At 39.0% G+C, this 17,864-nt stretch overlaps 1 protein-coding gene across 18 annotated transcripts in view; it reads right to left on the reverse strand.

Annotated features, from left to right (window-relative positions):
- Window positions 1-534: 534 nt before the first annotated feature.
- CARF (calcium responsive transcription factor) overlaps window positions 535-17,864 on the reverse strand; it is a 34,433-nt gene continuing 17,103 nt past the window's right edge. For 7 of the 18 annotated variants that reach the window (XR_009487374.1, XR_009487384.1, XR_009487371.1 and 4 more), the window contains 11 exons: window positions 17,514-17,747; window positions 16,957-17,119; window positions 15,870-15,945; window positions 13,779-13,909; window positions 12,413-12,779; window positions 11,247-11,951; window positions 7,552-7,683; window positions 6,897-6,939; window positions 4,996-5,049; window positions 3,795-3,958; window positions 535-3,678 (listed from right to left, as the gene is read on the reverse strand). Coding sequence is in view for 1 of the 18 variants with exons in the window: in XM_059853304.1 (XP_059709287.1) it covers window positions 11,833-11,951; window positions 12,413-12,779; window positions 13,779-13,909; window positions 15,870-15,945; window positions 16,957-17,119; window positions 17,514-17,747 (1,090 nt within the window). In the remaining 17 variants the exon portion in view is untranslated. Of the gene's footprint in view, window positions 3,679-3,794; window positions 3,959-4,995; window positions 5,050-5,562; window positions 5,602-6,896; window positions 6,940-7,541; window positions 7,684-8,764; window positions 11,952-12,412; window positions 12,780-13,778; window positions 13,910-15,869; window positions 15,946-16,956; window positions 17,120-17,513; window positions 17,748-17,864 lie in introns of those variants that run through there. The other 11 variants (XR_009487378.1, XR_009487381.1, XR_009487382.1 and 8 more) reach the window with 11 other exon arrangements.

Here is a 17,864-nt window from a genome sequence, read left to right on the forward strand (position 1 = left end):
GTCAAACTTCTCTGGAAACCTTGTTGATCTTTGTAACATTATGCCCAAAAAGAGTGCAGAGGTGGCTCCAGTGTCTCTTCTTTTTGGAAAGAAAATGGAAATTCTGGGCATTCAAAATTAAATATAAACCTGGTTTCCCTACTTGAAGCCATTTAAACTGCAGTTAGGAATCTACAGTTCATTTCAAAATAGTAATTTCATTGCTAAAACCTCCTGACAGCTCTCAAAGAAATGGGAATTCATCAACTCTGAAACACAGACAAAAAGAGCAAATAACAGCTTGTGAAGTCTCTCTCAAATGTCTCCTGATAATTATCAAGAATATGCAACTTCTGCTATTTGTTAGAAAATATATGAAATATCATATTTTGCCATTAAGTACTTGTGTCTTATGCACTAAGTATTAATTATTAACTTATTTTAACTTACTCTACATAAGAGATCAGATAAATCAGAACCTACAATGCATACACAAAGGAATGAACACCAAATAAAAGCCTGACAAAGCCAACAGAAACCAAAACCATCACAGAGTGGCATTTTAGAAAGTGCTTTATTTCCCAGTTCTTTCTGCAAAGGCTCATAAACATTATTGTTGTTTGCAAGATCAGAATAAACATCAGTGTACCACCAAAGGTATTAGCCTGTAGTTAATCTGTGAAAGATCTTACCTTGCTAATGTTAATTATGCTGGCTGCCTTTATGGTACATTTTGTTAGCACCTGTCCCCAGTGAAATATTTTCCATTTTTGCAGTTATTAGCTAATCTCACTAGTGCTCTGTCATTTTGCAAAGGAGTTCAGAAGTCTGAAATAAGAGGAACGGAGACACTTTTGTTCATAGATTAAACTAGATGAATAAAAACATTTCACTATGAAAACATCAATCTTTTTACAATTGCAACTGATGAACCCTAGGTCATAGCTCCTGAAGATGCTAGATTTGGTTCCAGAGTAGTCTGGGGTTTTTTGTTTGTTTTTTTTTTTAAGATGTTAAATTCACTTTGCCTGATCCAAGGAAAAATCTCAAGTTTACGGAATACTCAGCACAAAATATTTTTGGTAGCCATAGAACATGGATAATAATGGACTTTTCCAGAGCAGCTGGTGGCTAAATAAAAAATGAAGAATTCCTTTCCCTTTTATAAAACTTAAAACGAGAATTGCCATATGTATTACATCTATGGCCCTGACATGGCCAGAAAAGCTTAACAAATAAATTATACACCAAATAAACAGTGAGACAATAATCAATAGTGAGTGATACAATTGGAAGAAAATACAATGACAGTACAATTCTTTCTGAAGCTCATCTAATTCATTATCAAAGAAGTCCTTTTCATCCAACTGTTCATAAACACTTTTATGAACAACTACCAATTCACCATATTCCCTTAACAGACTCTTCCCTTTATAGTGAAATGTGAAGAGAGAGGATGAAAAGATTAATTTAGCTAATGTTAGGAAGCTATCCATCAATTTTATATTCCAGTGCCCCCATTATAAAGCAGTGAGTGTGTCACGTCACCCAGTACCCTGTCTAGGTACCCTTGGTGTCCACTGCCAGGTATTTTCCAAAGGTGGTGTAAGAAGTTACATATAAACTTACCCTCTAAAGGAACTTTCCTTCTTAATCAGGAAAATAATCTCTGGAAAGCACAAGATTATAAATCTCATTGCCAAACTCTGCTTATTTCTTTTCCCAGAGTTAACAGCATTTTCACCAAAGATGCCACTCACCACAAACTTTGCCCCATTCTGAAGCACTGCTAGACATAACACTAGGAAGATGCCACACCCTTAGTACCTGTAAGAACAGCTTACTAAAGTAGATAAAGTAGAATCTACTGCTGCAGCATCCTCTCCTCAGAATGACTCTCTCATGCTCCAACCTGTAAAAATATGTCTGGTATTGTTTTCCAGCTGAAATGTAAGGGATTAGACACGTTCCTGAGTTAACTCTCCACCTGAGATCTACTCTAGTGAAGTTAGTATGCTGAACTTGAAAGGCCTAAGCAGAATACATCCAGAAATGCATTTGCTGATTCAGACAAGGTGCCCTACTTCCTTCACAAAAAATGAATTCTTAAAAATAAAAATTTGATTACTTAAAAAATTAAAGGCAATAGTAACTTGCAGTGATCAAAGAGACATCAGGATTTTCCACCATGACTTGCATCCAGATGTAAATTTCAATATTTGAATCAATAAAGGAAAGCTAATTTATTGCCAATTAAAATGGATTAAATCACTGAGAAACAAAAGCAAATCAAAACAGCACGTTCCCTTCCTGTTGCTCTCTTTCCTCAGACTCAACTTCACACTTTGAACCCCCAGCTTCTCTGTCTCCCCTTGTCCAAGGCAGCACAAGGCAAAGAGGAATGTGGGCATTGCAGTCTGTAACAGCTCCTTTCTGTTGCTCCATCATGGTCCTCTCCACAGGCAGCAGTCCTTCAGCAGAAACCTGTTCTAGCATGGCTCCTCTCCATGGACTGCAGTTCCTTCAGAAAAATCTGCACCTGCTCTGGCATGTAATCCTCTGTGGTCTGCAGGGAACACACCTGCTTCTGGCACCTGAAGCAATTCCTCCCTCTCCTTCTCTCGGTGCTGAGAGGACTCTTTCACCTCCTTGCTCACTCCTCTCTGCCATGCAGCATTTTCCCTTCCTTACAGACACCTCCACAGAGGTGCCCCAGCTTCACTGATGTGCTCAGCTGTGTCCTGTGCTGGGTCCATTGCAGAGCTGCCTGGAACCAGCTGTGTCCTGCACAGGGCGACCCGCTCCAGGGCACCTGAACTCAACACAGAAGCACAAACTCCAAGTTGAACATTAAGAACTTCCTGGCCATCTCCTCTGCTCCCTTTCAAGTTGTGCCCCACTGTATTTGTGGGGACACAGTGGGGCAGACCCACAGACTGATCTGGACTCACAGCAGTAACTTTGTACTGATAAGGTGCTGGTGCATAAAGTGCAAGACACTGCTGTCATCAGCACAGCTCTGCATTTGTGCTGACCTGTGTGGAGATGCAGGTGCAGGAGCAGAACCTGTAGCAGGTGCTTTCTCTAAGGACTTCTGGAGTGAAGGGGGCAGTGGAGCTTACCCCAGTATTTCCCACTCCTTAAACAAAATGCAATGATATCTTACATCTCAATCATGTAAGAAATCAAACTCCAGCACAATAAAGCAAAAACAAAACCCCAAAATGTGGGAAACTGAGGATAGAGAATTTTTTTAAAATGAGAAATTTGTTTCTGTGCATCTCTGGGTATGAGAAAGAGGCAACAGGAAAAAGGCAGAAAAGTGGAAAACCAGAACATGTTAAAACAATTTCCCCAGTCCCAGAAAGCAATGAGTACAGTGGTAGGAGACAACAAAAAACATGGCTAGGCCAGTGAGAGGTAATTTTATGGCTTGTATTATGTGCAAAGTTAGAGATGCACTAGCACCTGACATGAAAAACCTGTACAACCAAGAAATTATTGTGAGGATATTGATTTTAAACCAGTAAAGCCCTCTTTCCACAGATCATCAGTTCTCAGTAGAAGTCAGGTCAAGAAGGTTCCCACTTCCTCCATCTCCTTCCATGTACAGAACACCTCAGATGTGATAACAGCTTTGTCAACAGCCAAAACCATGGAGTTATCAGACCAGTTTGCTTTCAGAAGATAACCAGCACACTGAAGATAAAAGCAAAATACACAATTACCATTCTAACTTTTATTAGGTGTGAGCTCAGAGCATAAATAGTAACAAAATCAACAATTAAAAAGCAGTATATTAAAAAAACATTTACCATCTAAAGTGAGCCATTTCAGCCATAAGAAATTGCAATCTTCAGCTGTAACTCTGAGAGCTTTCTACCTCCTGCGGGGAGTTTTTTGCAAACTTGTCTTCCTCTTCTGTTCTCTGCTCTGGTCTCTTGACAGTTATCTGGAGTACTCTCAGAGGTAAGTGATCCTGAGAAAACAGCAAATTAACTAAGAGATAAAAGTGGAAGACAAGGGGGAAACACCTGCACACTTCTGACAACTGAAGTGTCCTCTGTTAGAAACAAAATGTCCAATTCTGTCTCACATTTAATTGTAGCTTTAAAAGAAACAGCTATGCAAAAAAGTTAAATTTATGTAACTTAACAGTGACCTGACAAAGCAAACCTGAACTTAGATCTAGGATAGATTTTTAGGCCCAGCTTGTGATTAATTTGCAGAAGCATTGTTAAACTGTAAGCTGGCTGTGGGGAGAAATTGAGATTTGTTTTCTTCTCACTGCTGACCAGTGTTTTTAAGGAACATATTTAAGAAAAAGTATTGTGTAAGGGCAATGCTATGTAAAGAGCAAGAATGTCTACTTTCCATGATATTCTTCAGTTGCTTATTCCTTCTACCAGCTCATATTTCTAAATTAAGGACACTTTGAGGGTCACTGTTCTAGGCACTCCCAACTCTCTGTACATTTTCCACCAAGATTTCATACACAGAGGCTTCAAAATCCCTTAAGCTGGAAAGCAGAATTCCATGAGCCATCCTTCAAGAGATTAATATCAGCAGATTTACATCAGGCAGAAACACAAATGCTGCTGTTCTTGGGAGCTGGGAGGTTTTTCTTCTGCTCAACAAGCACTGCAGAACACAGGGGCATGGCCTCAGATTTTTTCCCTAGCTCAGAGAGAGCTCAGATTAAGATCAAACTCACAACAGAAGGCTCTCAGTTCATGAGACCTATTTTTGACACCACTGGTATCACTAAATTAATGCAAATTTCATGCACAAAGAAAATTTGCCACATCTAGAACTGATGTGACAGATATTAATCAGCAAAAGGTGGCTTGCAGATATTGTTAGTGACATGCTTGCTGTCAAGTGACCAGGTAGATCATGAATATGAAAAAGTGCCCTCATGTGATGGGATAGCTCTTAACTATGGATTCTGGTGATGCAAGACACTGAACACAGCACAGATGGAAGATCACCTACAGAGGAAGAAAAGTGTCAAACCTTGCAGGCTCTGAGCATGGTGGTTTTGACGGGTAGTTTGGAATGCTTCATGTTCTGGATAAAAAGAAAAAGAAAGTGAAAGGACTTTGATTATTTCAGGTTATTAAAGGGTTAGAAATATACAACATTATTAAGTTAAAGCTTACTCTGTAAAAAGTGTATATCTGAAAGGACTCTGGATAAAAGCTGTCTGCTGTTTCTTTATAAAACAAGCTTTCATTTACTTTAATAAAATGCACAGAGACAATAAAAAGATCAAGGAGATGCCACTGGCTTACAGTTTCAGGATGTCATGCAAACATGGCAATGTATGAACAAGTATTCATTAACATTTTGGGAACACACCATAAAAACATTGAGATCTGTCCAAACACTAGGCATTTTGTTGAGTAGACCAGAGAGAGTCAGCAATAATACTAATAATCTCAAAAGGATGATTTATTTTTATTCTCTATTGGGAAATCCTCTTCCTCCCACCAAAGAAAGTTCATTACATAGAAGTAATGTCATCAAACTTTAATCTCCTCTGTTTCATTCCTGAAGGTCCTCTCATAAGATCTTACACACCTTCATGCTCTCCATGTTCCTTGAAGGCTTGGAGAGCTTCTTGAGTGGGCAAGCAGAAAGAACAGCTATGTCAGCACAAAGACAAGCACTCTTTGTCAAGGCTGCTTTCAGGACTAGCACAGGGAATGTTAGTCTGGCACAAGGACACTGGCACTGAACTCCCTCTCTCACTGATCTGCCAACACACACTTCTCTGCTTCTGGCTCTCCTACTGCCATTTGATTACCACACCCAATTATGTGTTAAATAGTATCTACAGACAGAAACTGTTCTCCAAAGAGCAGAAATATTCCTATGATCTTTCCTCAAGCCACCGAACTGTCAACACTTGACCAAGGGAGAGTGTTGAAATGTTTTCAGTATTTTAGTGGGAGCTTATACTGTATTGACACTGTCCTGCTATAGAAATCCAGACAAATTAGACAAATGTCCAAATGGCAGATCCAATAGTATGTAAGCTTTTGCTCTCTGGTTCCTTCCTAGTGAAGACCCAGAAATCAACTCTTATGAAAGCACTATACTACAAACAGGTTTTCATGATGAACCATATCAATCCCTGTTAGAAAAAAGATCAGGAAGAGTGAGAAATTTAATTTGCTTAGAACAGCATGCTCTTGTTTAAACAGGCAGAATGTCATTAACAGAAGCCAGTACATGCCAAATGACCAACTGAGCCACACTGCAGAGAGTGAAGGATGGTTGTAGTAAAAACATTAATTCCAATTACCTACATTAAAAGATCTGATTACATGTGCCCTAAAATCTGCAGCATTTAACAACAGATAAGTGTAATTAAATGGTATTAAAGAACTATGTGCAAACAACTATAGTCATGTCTCCATTTTAGTTTGAGGTACATACATCTATATATGTATGTGTATGTATTTTAAAACTACTAATTATCCAAAGGTAACTTGTGTGAGGGGCTATTGTATACATACTTTTTTGCAAGGTTTCTTTTATCTATCAGAGGCTAATAGGTTACTGATGAGAATTACTCCCACAGCTCCTATTTTCCTGTCCAGGGAAGACTCCTTAGGACAAGGACACTCTTAGTAAAGCTTTCCATGCTTTTAAAACCCCTTCTGTACATGAACAGGATGGGGTCCTGGTTGGCAAACATGTACCAGTAGTTTGTATGATACAGCAGTACTATTTATTGAAGACTCTCCAGAAAACACTTCAAATCCCTTCAGAAAATAAACATGCCATTTGTCATGTGCATCAGAAATGGAATGGGATACTAAGATGTAAGAACTCATGCTGGAAAAAAAAAAGGCATGCACACACACTCCTGTTATTTGCTCTTCCCTCCTTTCCCCCCCAAATCATACCTTAGCTGCTGCTGTTGGATAGGCCAGCTGGATAGCTTCTGACCTAAAAAATTAACACCACCTGTTTTACACAACACTTGTTTCATTCATTAATGAGGTGCATTGTTTTGGGGAGAAGATAATTGTTACTGATGGGATAGGCTCTGAAGTCTATTCCTACGAGAGCTTTGTTCAGAAAGGCAAGGCAGATCAAAGATGATTTTCCCATCAGAGATCCATAAAGAGCAGTAACTTTCCCCAGCACCATCCTCAGCTGTATCACACCCTCTATCCCTTATGGAACAGATTCTTCCTATCTAAACATCTGAGAACCTATCTGCTTGAATAGGGTTAAGGGAGAAAATGGCACTTTTGCCAACAGACAGACTACTTAACAGGCATCTACTATCCACAGCCAGAATTAGGAGTTCAAGTGGTATGAAAGAGGCCAGCCCTAACAGCTGGCAGAACCCATCCTTTCCTCCTTGTTTTATCAAATCTTTTCAGTTGCTGTGAATGTAAATGGTCTGTGAAACAGGGCTCCTTCATACTCATCCCACTAATGATGATAAACCCCTATGCAAGCAAGTAAAAAACCTTAATGGCATTTAAAGGAACTTAGGATTGTGGGGAAGGAGGGAGAAAAACTGATGGGGCAAAGCTCACCAGTGTTTACCTGTGCAGTGAACTCAGCAGCTCCTTCAACAGTCCAACAGTGAAACACTGAGAATTGGAGGGCCTGAGGACATGGGATTTCTGCGGAAGCCTTAATAAGTGTGAAGAAAGAGACATTTGGGCAGATACTGAGCTGCAGTCAGGGGGATGAGAAAAGCAGCAGGTTAATTCAGGTGGAAAGAAAGGGTTTGTTTTCCTTGGTAACAGGTAAAGAAAAAGAGCCTACAGCCCTGGGCTGAAGCTCTAAGAGGTGTTTCTTCTCCATATCAGAAGCTAAGAATGTGCACCTCAGATTATGAGGAGTCATTTATCTGCCTCTGGTCTCACCAAAACTCAAGCAGCTTTTCTGTTTTTAAGGGCAGGGCAGGCTACCCTTCTCTTCATACCTTTAAATTCTTACCATGAACTCACACTATCCACTACTGGCATAGAGAGGACCATGGATACTGCATTGCACTCTTGGGCTCTCAACCCCAAAACCTCCCAGGCACAGCCCCCATCAGCCCTCCAGCAGGATCCTTGCTTTTCAGGAACTTCTTCAACCTGAAGAAGTTTTTCCACCTGAAGCTTCTCCCTGAAGCTGTCTTACTTGTATTCCATCATCCCTAAAATCCACTGCCCTGAAAGAGCTCTTGCATTTCTCCCCACGAGCCCCCATAGCCACAAAATAGACCAGTACTTTAAAAGGACAAGTAGTTTACATTTGAATAGGAATATTATACATTAAGGTACTATAGAAAAAAAATACACATACATACACAGACATTTGTGCCTATAAATTTTGTGGAAACTGCAATAATTTTGTACCACAAAAAGCACTCATTACCAGTGCTGGTTTCCATCCAAGAGGCCTCCAGCCTTGAATGAGAGCTATAAATGTGTGTCTTTTTACACCTTCTCTACATTCTACCAAAAGGTTATCTTTGCATGAACATACAGAAGCACATCTCTTCTTGTAAAGCAACCAATCACTCTTACAGACAACCAACAACAAGGATAACTGGAGAATCAGTTGTTCATTTACAGTACTGTTGAAGGTCAGGAATTCTAGGTTTTCAAAATAAGTGCTTGCACACAACAACCACAAGAAAAAGTAAACATCTGCAATTCCAACACAATGTAATAACCAAGTACTTTGTATCAAGCTACATAGATTACTCTGAAAAATCAGCCTTGAGTATTCTATTTAAACAACTTTAACCATTACACGTGGCAGCATTTACTTCTGATTTTTTTCAGATACATAACAGTCTTCTCTGTAAAATATAGGTGGATATCAGTGAACAAAGGCATTAAATCAAATATAGAGAGTGGACATGAAGGAGAGTTCATATTCCTCCTCCAGCAAAATGCACAAAACAAATGTAAAACACACTTTGAAAAAGAATGATTACATTAAATGAAAATAAACAACACAGTAATAAACTGAAACATGTATCTGGAAGATACGTAGATACAAAGATAAAAAGAACTGAAATTCTGTGAAAATGAAGAAAACTGAAGACAAAAATATGAGTATTGACTCAAGAATAAATTAAAATAAATTTTCCAATAAACAGAATAATAACAGAATTGCAAGTCTAATCCTCAGCTTTTAAAAACAACTAATTCTTTATTGCTTCTTTAAAATCTTCCAACTTTTTCCTCTATTGCTTTCAGAGTACCATGCAAATCAGGATAGAATACAAAATTAATTTCAGAACCTGCAATTCAAGATGGACTAAAAGAGTGTTTTCTCCAGCTGTGAGCACTAGGTCAAAACCAGAAATACCATCAGAAATACTGTGCAGCACAGGATGAGACTGTGGAAAGAACTGTGCAAAAACCAGAACTGTTAATGAGGGAGCTAAGTAAGAACTGATGGAAATATAACTTGACTTTCCTTAAGCTGTGACTCCAATCACAAATGTATTGTCTGCTTTGAAGAGAACTAAAATGGAAATAACCTCTTGCTGGTAATCTTCAGCTGTAATTAATTCTTTTGAAAAGAAGGATTCTCAACAATGAGGAAAAATTCTCAAAAAAAAGAGCAATATAGAGAAAGAGAATATAGGCTGGAATGCAATAGTTTAAAGGTAAAGAAAAGCTGGCCATGATGGAATGACTGAACACAGCAGCATGGAAGGAGGTACCCATTCTGGTGTGCAGTTTTTGAGCTGGGTAAGAAAAGGGGACTGCTGACTGAGTGCTCCAGAACTAACACTGCAGCAGACAACATCCATCTGGGAGATATTTTGACAATTAGCAAAACAACCTACCAAAAAAACCAACCAACAAACAAATAAAGCAAGATTAGAAACACCAACCAAATAAATAAATGCCACAGGAGAATCTTGTGGGATTTTTCCTTCCCAGGAATGAGTAAAGCATACCATAAAACAAGTCATTGTAGATACTAAATACTAGAGGCTCCAAAGAGATTTTTTTTTTAATGTACTTGCATAGTAAAATACTGCTTATTTAATAAGAGCATAATCCTGTTGGAAAATTCTAATGGGACCTAACCCAGAAACATCAGCTTTAAACAAAAAGTGTTTACAATGTTAGTTAACCTCAGAGAAGTTAATATATGTTAAGGCTAAGATATAGCACCTAACAGATTTTGCACATAAAGGCATTTGGAACTCAAGTTCAATGTAAGGCTTTTGAAAGGTTTAGCTTTAAATACTCAAAATAAATTGAAAAAATAATTTTAAATGGCCACTGTTTAGGAGATGTTTGTGAATGCTTGAATGTAAGGTAAAGTAACAATTTTAAAATGTTAATATTTTGGTTCATATAATATTCACAACACTTTCTTCTCTACATAAATGAACTAATAATTTTCCAAGGGTTCTTTGTTTGTTTTCAAGTCTGAAAAAGAGAGAAGTCCTCACACTCAATTCTTCCACAGCATGCAGAAAAAACCCCTATTTTATGATCTCAACTACTTAGCAGGAACTAATAACAGAAAGGCTCCTATTGCTGTATACAAACAACTCTGAATGTTGCTCTAGGAATTCAACACCTGAAGCAAACAATGCAATTGCTTAACTTGATGTCCATGTTGTTTTCAGTTTCACTTCATTTACGACTTTAAATTGATTCCAAGTTATTTGTAGGTGTGATTTTTTTTTCTAAATGTCTGTCACACATTACACAGCTCCGTGCTTGTCACTTACTACGGCTTTAACTCAAATATTACTAAACCTTACTTTTTATCACATTTAATTTTCTAAAGATTCCTGGTAATTATTTTAATTGTATGGACCACATAAATCTTAGAATATGTCACTTTTGAAAAAGATTTGTTTATTTTCTGAATGTTGTGGTGACAGCATACTTGGACATATTGCTTTGATTACTTCCTTTGTTTTCTTGGGCTTCTCTTTGTTAGGAATGTGTCCACAAGCCCTACATACCAAACAACAGCAGCTTAAATCACATTTGTCTGAGCTGATAGCTTCAAGTGCACAAAGCAAGAGGTAGATAAGCTGAAATGGCAGCATCAATCATTTTCCATGAGAAAGACTCCTACATTTAGTTGTTATGACCAACTGCAATTACAGTACCACTGCAAAGGAAGGCTGCATGCATCAATGAACCTCATTATAAAGCCAGAACTGAAGTTCAAAGATGTCAAGTCAAAAACATTCACTGTTACAATTCACACACTTTTCTTTATCATACAACCTTACATTCACCTGGAAACCTCACCTTTCTCCTGTCCTTGATCTTCACACCATTAACATTATGATCAGGTCAAAGCTGCATTTTCTTAAGCATCCATGTCCTTTATCACTTTGAAGTTTAGCATCCTGGACCTTCCTTTTGTCACAAAACCATTGCCATACTGATCCACTTTGCTGTTGGATTCTGTGATCTTGGGGCTGACAGATTCTACGGTCTCTGTAGTACAATAAAAGTCAAGGGTCTCAAGCAGAAAATGTGAACCCAGCATTGTGATCCACATTCTAAAGCTAAGGAATTAAATTGTGGAAGACCTTCAGAAACAATTAACAAAATGGGCCATTTGGATAGAATCCAAATTACTCAAAACTTGAAACAGAAGAGAGGGGTGGTGTTCCACGGGGCAACGGAATGACCTGGAGTTGGCAGTGAGCCCCATCAGTCAAACCAAAACAGCCTTCGGTCAGAAGTACTCTAAAATATGCTTAGTCTGAATGTCATACACAACTAAAAAAGAATGGCAGTACTTTGAGAGCACCTGCCTTTCCTTCCAAGCCATTTAGAGTTCTCCAATTTGAAAATCCTTCCAGGCTTCACAGGTGAAGGCGAAGAACTATGGTGAGGAACTGTGGTAGTCTCTGGTTTTATCTGTTTCCATAGACAATGCTTTTTCTCTTGGTTCTTGTTTAACTTGACTCACACAAGTAACAACATTCTCTGTATTTTCTTCACCTTAAAAACAAAACAAAAATCAAACACTGAAGTTCAAACTCCATTGGCAATGCTTCAGCCCCAATAACTGTGCATTTAAAAGAAAAATATTTCAGGTACTCAAGCTAATAGTTAAGGAATATATGAAGTTTACTGCTTTTTAGCTTAATAGCCAGTTATGTCACCTACTGTGCTCTAAAACATTGCAAAATGACATGAATTTACTCCAGTAAAGCTCCCCTCAAGTAACAATATTTAAACCAATTTATAAAAAAAAAAAAAGTTTGGAGATATAAAATCCCATTCACAAAAAACATCTTTCCCCTTTCCCACAGAAAAATAAAAAAACTAATTAGAATTGTCTGAAAGAAGTCTGTCTTAGAGTTCCCCACTATCAACACATTTATCTCCTTTCTTCAAGACACACAGAACAAAATACACTATTCTAATATTGACATATTATTGAGAAAACTACAACTTACTAAGTGCTGGCTGGTTGTCCACAATCCTTACTGGGATAGTCTGCACATCTCCCAAGAGAATCTGCTGCACTCCTCCTTCCAGGCTTCTGGAGTCATCCACCCCTTCAGCTGGTACCAGCTGGCCCATGGCAACCAGACTCTGATCAGAGGCAGGCAGAGCCCCAAAAGCAGGCACAGCAGCATTGTCCTGTGTCAGGCCAGCACCTGCTTGCAGACTGTGCCCCTGAATAAGTGCTAGAGAATGGCTGCCTATTGCACCCCCCAGGGAATCCAGGAGACCTGCAGGGCTGGGAGGGGAATGGTTATTTACAGCTAGCAGGGCTGTTGATCCATTTGTCGAGGTAAATGCTGACTGCAGCTGCAATCCCTGTGAAAGAGAAGGCAGAAGTACCAACCTAGCAGTATTTACAGCAGGAGTTTGCATTTAACAGCATGTATTGTCTAGGTGGCTTCTGACTTCCTACTCATTAACTCTTCTGATCAGTCAATCACAGCAGCTCTAGGCTCAAAATGTACTTGAAAACAACTAGGACAATGGAATCCAGCAGCATTTAGAAGATTGCTTCTGAACATAAAGTTCTAATTTTGGATTGATGTTCAGTTTCAGATCATTCCCCAGTACTGCCCATTCCCACAAGAGGTGGGTACTACAAGCTAAGCGCACTTTAAATAAAATGATGTGAGATGGAGTCAGGCTGTCCTCAGAAAAAAAAGAAACAGCAAGTAGAACAGAATCTTACTACAGATTGTATTTCTAGGGAAAAGATCGCGCATTTTGTTGGGGTTCAGGAAATACGAAGGCAGATTTTCAAAGCAGTTAAGGAAGAGGGATAAGAGAGCCAGCTTTGAAGGGAGATGAGCTTTAGAAGAAGCTCTTTTAGCATGACATTCTTATCCCTCCCTCTTAGGCCTTTCAACCTGCAAGTTTACAGCTCTGAGCTAGGAGCAGTTTCAGGATTTTAAGATATTTTCTTGAGAGGCTGGAGAAGGATTTAAAAGGAATAAACAAGACTGCCCTATCTCCCTGCAGTTTTGCAGCATTTTCATTATGAAATGACTGGACCGTGTGGAAAATGAACGGGTACTTGGTTTGAGGTAGGAATCCACTGCTTTTATCCTCCTGGTTTTGTCTTCACAAGAGACCCTAACTTCAAAGTGTCAAAAGATGGTAGTGGGATCCCCTGCACCACAGCTATATGCTAATTGTGACATGCAAGAGCAACCAGAGTAAGAGCTGACAGCTACTTCCAAGTGCGTGTTACCCAGCTACGTTTGGGATCCGCTGAGAGGGAACGTGCTGTTCTCAGCTCGCCTCCAGCACTTCCAGCACAGCATGTTTGATGTTCTGTAAATGACTTGACTGTACCTGAAGCTGTGCAAATATCTTGGGCTGAAGTGAAGAGAGTGAAGACAGCAGCTGAGCTGTTTCTGGTATCAAGGACTCCCCGCTCTGGTTGGATACTGCTTTGGTGATGACTGACTCCACTCCTGAGCTCCCTATGGTGCCAAAGTGAGGAAGCAGACAGTTATGACAAATCTCTTCTACCTGTTTAATAAAAGCCTCCCCTGTGAACCAAACAAACTCCCTTCAATCTCAATACAGATATACAGAAGACATATATATATATACACATATATGCTGTTTTCTTTGCAGAACTTGGATGCTAAAGAAAGAAGACTGGGTATGACAAAAAGACAATACTGCAGGAAGTTTGTATGTATCTGTACAGAGCAAAAATCAGAAGCACAAATAAATCTGTTCTTGAGAGCAAAGTAATTGCACCCTACACTGTTCAGTTCAAATGAATCCATCACAGCAACAGCCAAAGTAAGTTTAAAAATCCCAAATAAAAACAGAGCTTTTTTTTAGTAGTAAATGCACTGCTGTAGATGGAACTGCTTCACATAAATCAGGTTCCCCAAGTCATTGAGGAGAACTCATGCAATGAGCCAAACCTCTGGGGGTTTATATTTCCTGCTACAACAAATAAGAAATTGGCCCATATTACTCCCTGACCTAAGGGGAAAGGGACACAAACACATCAGGACTTCTTCAGGCAAGAACCACAGGATAACTGTTGACACAAGTAAACCCTGACCATGACAACAGTGGCCAGTGCCCCTTTGCTCCCTGTAGACTTCTCTATCAGCTGTCTAGAACAAAATGTACCCACCACCATGTTTGGGTTAAATGGGGAAATCAGCTGGCTCTGCTACTGAGATGAAAAACATGTGTAAAGTCTGCAGCATGATCTGAACCTGTGCACACAATTAGGCTCTTCCACCTCAGTTTCAATCACATCCCCGCTAAAAGCCAGGCATAGCTCTGATGGGTTTCACATCAAACCTATTACACAGAGGATGGGGAAAGCATCTACAAACATGAGGAAAAGTTATTTTGGTGTTACACTAGACAAAATATTCTTGAAACAAAGGGTGGGAAGGGCAGAATAATCTAATTTAAATGTATTACCAGCCACCATAATCCAACAGAACATCTTAGGCTAAGTGTAATTCTAACTATTTGGGTAGCAAGTAGATCTAGTTACAAACACCTGTATTTTGTCTTAGTACATGTTTTGAAGTAATAGTAGTAGGAACCCAGTTTCAACAAAGGAAAAACAGCATAACATCTTCAAAAAAACAGTCCTTCAACCAAGAATGCATAAGTTTATAGAGAAGTCTACCATACCTACACTCAAGTTTTGCAACAGACCGGGAAGAAGTTTAACACTTTGTAGATCAACAAGCACTGGGAAGAGATGATACTTGGGTGCCACATTAATAAAGAAGTTACACAACAAAGAACTGAAGAAACACATCTCTCAGCCCTGCTGCCATTTAACACCCATGTTTCTGTTTCTGTTCTAAGCATCAAGGAAAAATGGAAAAGACTGCTTTCGATTCCAACAACAGAAATACAATGCTTGCTGTTTAGTGCCTGATCCTAGCACTGGAACAGTAACTTTTGAGAAGCAGGAGTCTCAATGTGCATTGAAGTCCCTTTCAGCAAGATGTTTAAAGATATGTGAAGCACAAATGCCCTGGAAACTCAAGTACCCTGCTGGATCCTAGTATTGTGTCCGCTGACAGACATATCTGTTCAGTAGTAACTTAATTCTCTCTAAAGAGGAATTATCAGCACCTTCATCCAATGAAAAATGTTCTTTCCTGACAACCATCCCATTAAATTTTTTGTTTGCTTGAAGATGGTAAATAAAAGCCAAATTTTTAATTTTAATACTTCTGTCAAAAACATCATGACTACACGTATTTTTCCACACATGCAGTCAAATACAAAAAAAGTAAACCAAAATAGTTATAGCAAAATAATCCTTCTTAAGTTCACCTGAGTGACAGGACATGACAGCAACCTTCTGGGAAGGAAAATGAACTTCTGTTCATGACATAGCTAATAAAAGACATTTGGAGACACAGGTTATCCATGCAGTCCTACCATCTGAAGGTGATGAGGAAAACGCAACCGTCACTGTTTCTGTGAGGACATTCCCACTGTCTGTGGTCCATTGCAACTGAAAGGAAAAAGAACTCAGTTCTCAGAAAGGGTGCAAGCTTGTCTTGTTCCTGTCAGGAACACAAGCTCAATACAGGACTGATAAGAAAGCAGTGTCTAAAACTACATTTTCTTACTTTTTTTTTATAATTATACATTTTAGGACCTCTTGATTCACAAAAAAAAAGTACTGTAAAAGATTTTTAAACATGCAGTGTGTATCAGGAAGATTATCTGCTCCATCTGCTCATAACAGTTTAATAGACTTTAAAACAGAAAATAGTCAAATCATTTGGCTAACTAACAAGCACACTCACTCACCTGGACTACACCAGTGTAGGGAGAGGGAAAAGACTGATGACATAGCATGATTTAACAGTACTGTTTGTCAAAGCTGATTTTAAATCAGCCCTTTCCTAGCAGTTAGTCTCATAACTGGGAAAACTAGGATCACTGTGTACCCTTTATTACTCAATACATGGAAGAAAATTAAGGGACGAGATTTAAGAGTTAGTGAGCATTTGGAAGATTCAACTCCAGCCCCACTGCATTTATTTTTACTATAAAGTGCATTTATTACTATTTACACATTCAAAATGTTTATTAAGTCCCAACTAGGATGGCAACTGAGACACACTTCGTCTCCATTTTTTTCAGCTACTGAAAAGCAGTAGTAACTTCTTCAAAACATAGACAGTGACAAAGCCATGAATAACATTTTATGCCACATGTCAATTTTTCTATACCAATGGCTTCCAGTTCACACAGTCATCAAGACGTGCTAATATGGTATAATTTGTCAACCAACTAACAGCAATCTAAGGCTGACAAGATAAATACTGAATAAGGTCAGAAGGTTTTATTCACATTTAATCCAGTCCTACTCAGCCTCAGATTCCACTGAAAATATTGCTGCTGCAAATATAAAGACACAGAAAATTTTGGATGAAATTTGGAAGCTAAGTGGTAAAAATTAAGATTTCCAGTATTTAAGTCCAAAAATCAAAAAGATACATGAAGGCCAACATACCGTTGCTGGGATACTTTCGGAATTATACACCATCTCTCCATTCCTTAGGGACTTCTGCACTTCATGAATGTGGTTCTTGATGTCATTCACAGTGGGGAAGAAGGACAGGTTATGTCTTTCTGGCACTTCATCAGGTGTGAACAATTCTCTTTCCACATACTTTCTGTCATATGTTAAAGAACATTTATTACCATACTTAAATATATTCCACGATTTCCCGCTGTTAAGAGACCCTGCTACCTTCTCCCTCCCCTTGTTGCAATGACAAGACAAAAGCAAGCTAGATGATCTACTGAGCCAGTTCTTTGTGTTATCAGCTACAGAATTTGGAATTTAAGACCCCCATTTATTCAAGTAACTTTAAAGAGTACAGCAGCCCTTAGTGGCTATCTACAATGATATGAAAAGATACCAAAAGCTGGGAAAAACAGACTCATAACATCTGGGAATTAGATTTAGTGATGCACCAGCCCTGTCCTTTAGCTGCAAACCAAATTAATCAAATACAAAAGTAGATCTAGCACTATGGACTGAGAGCACTGCAGACAGTTCTGTACCTTAGCTGCTTCCTCACTGCATAGACCTGCTCTACTCCCTGAGACACCAGTTCTCGGATCTTGTCTGCCACCTGAGGATGAAGTCGAGAAGGCAGAGTACTGTTCTCATCTCTAATGACCTCCTCCTCCTCCTCAGGAGAAGACACAGAAAGATGGGATGGTGAAGGAGGGAGACAGGAAGTTTCCATTTCATGATATTGGTGGGCTTGCTGAGTAGGTAACTGTACATACCACCTAACAAGAAGGAGAGAGGTTATACACACAATTCTCAAACAAAGGCAATAAATTAGTGTCTTGGGGGAACAGTCTGAGGATACCAACAACCTAGTCAGTGTGACAAGTTTTTACAGC

The sequence above is a fragment of the Haemorhous mexicanus genome, chromosome 8 (assembly GCF_027477595.1).
Source record: "Haemorhous mexicanus isolate bHaeMex1 chromosome 8, bHaeMex1.pri, whole genome shotgun sequence".
Classification (NCBI taxonomy): Eukaryota; Metazoa; Chordata; class Aves; order Passeriformes; family Fringillidae; genus Haemorhous; species Haemorhous mexicanus.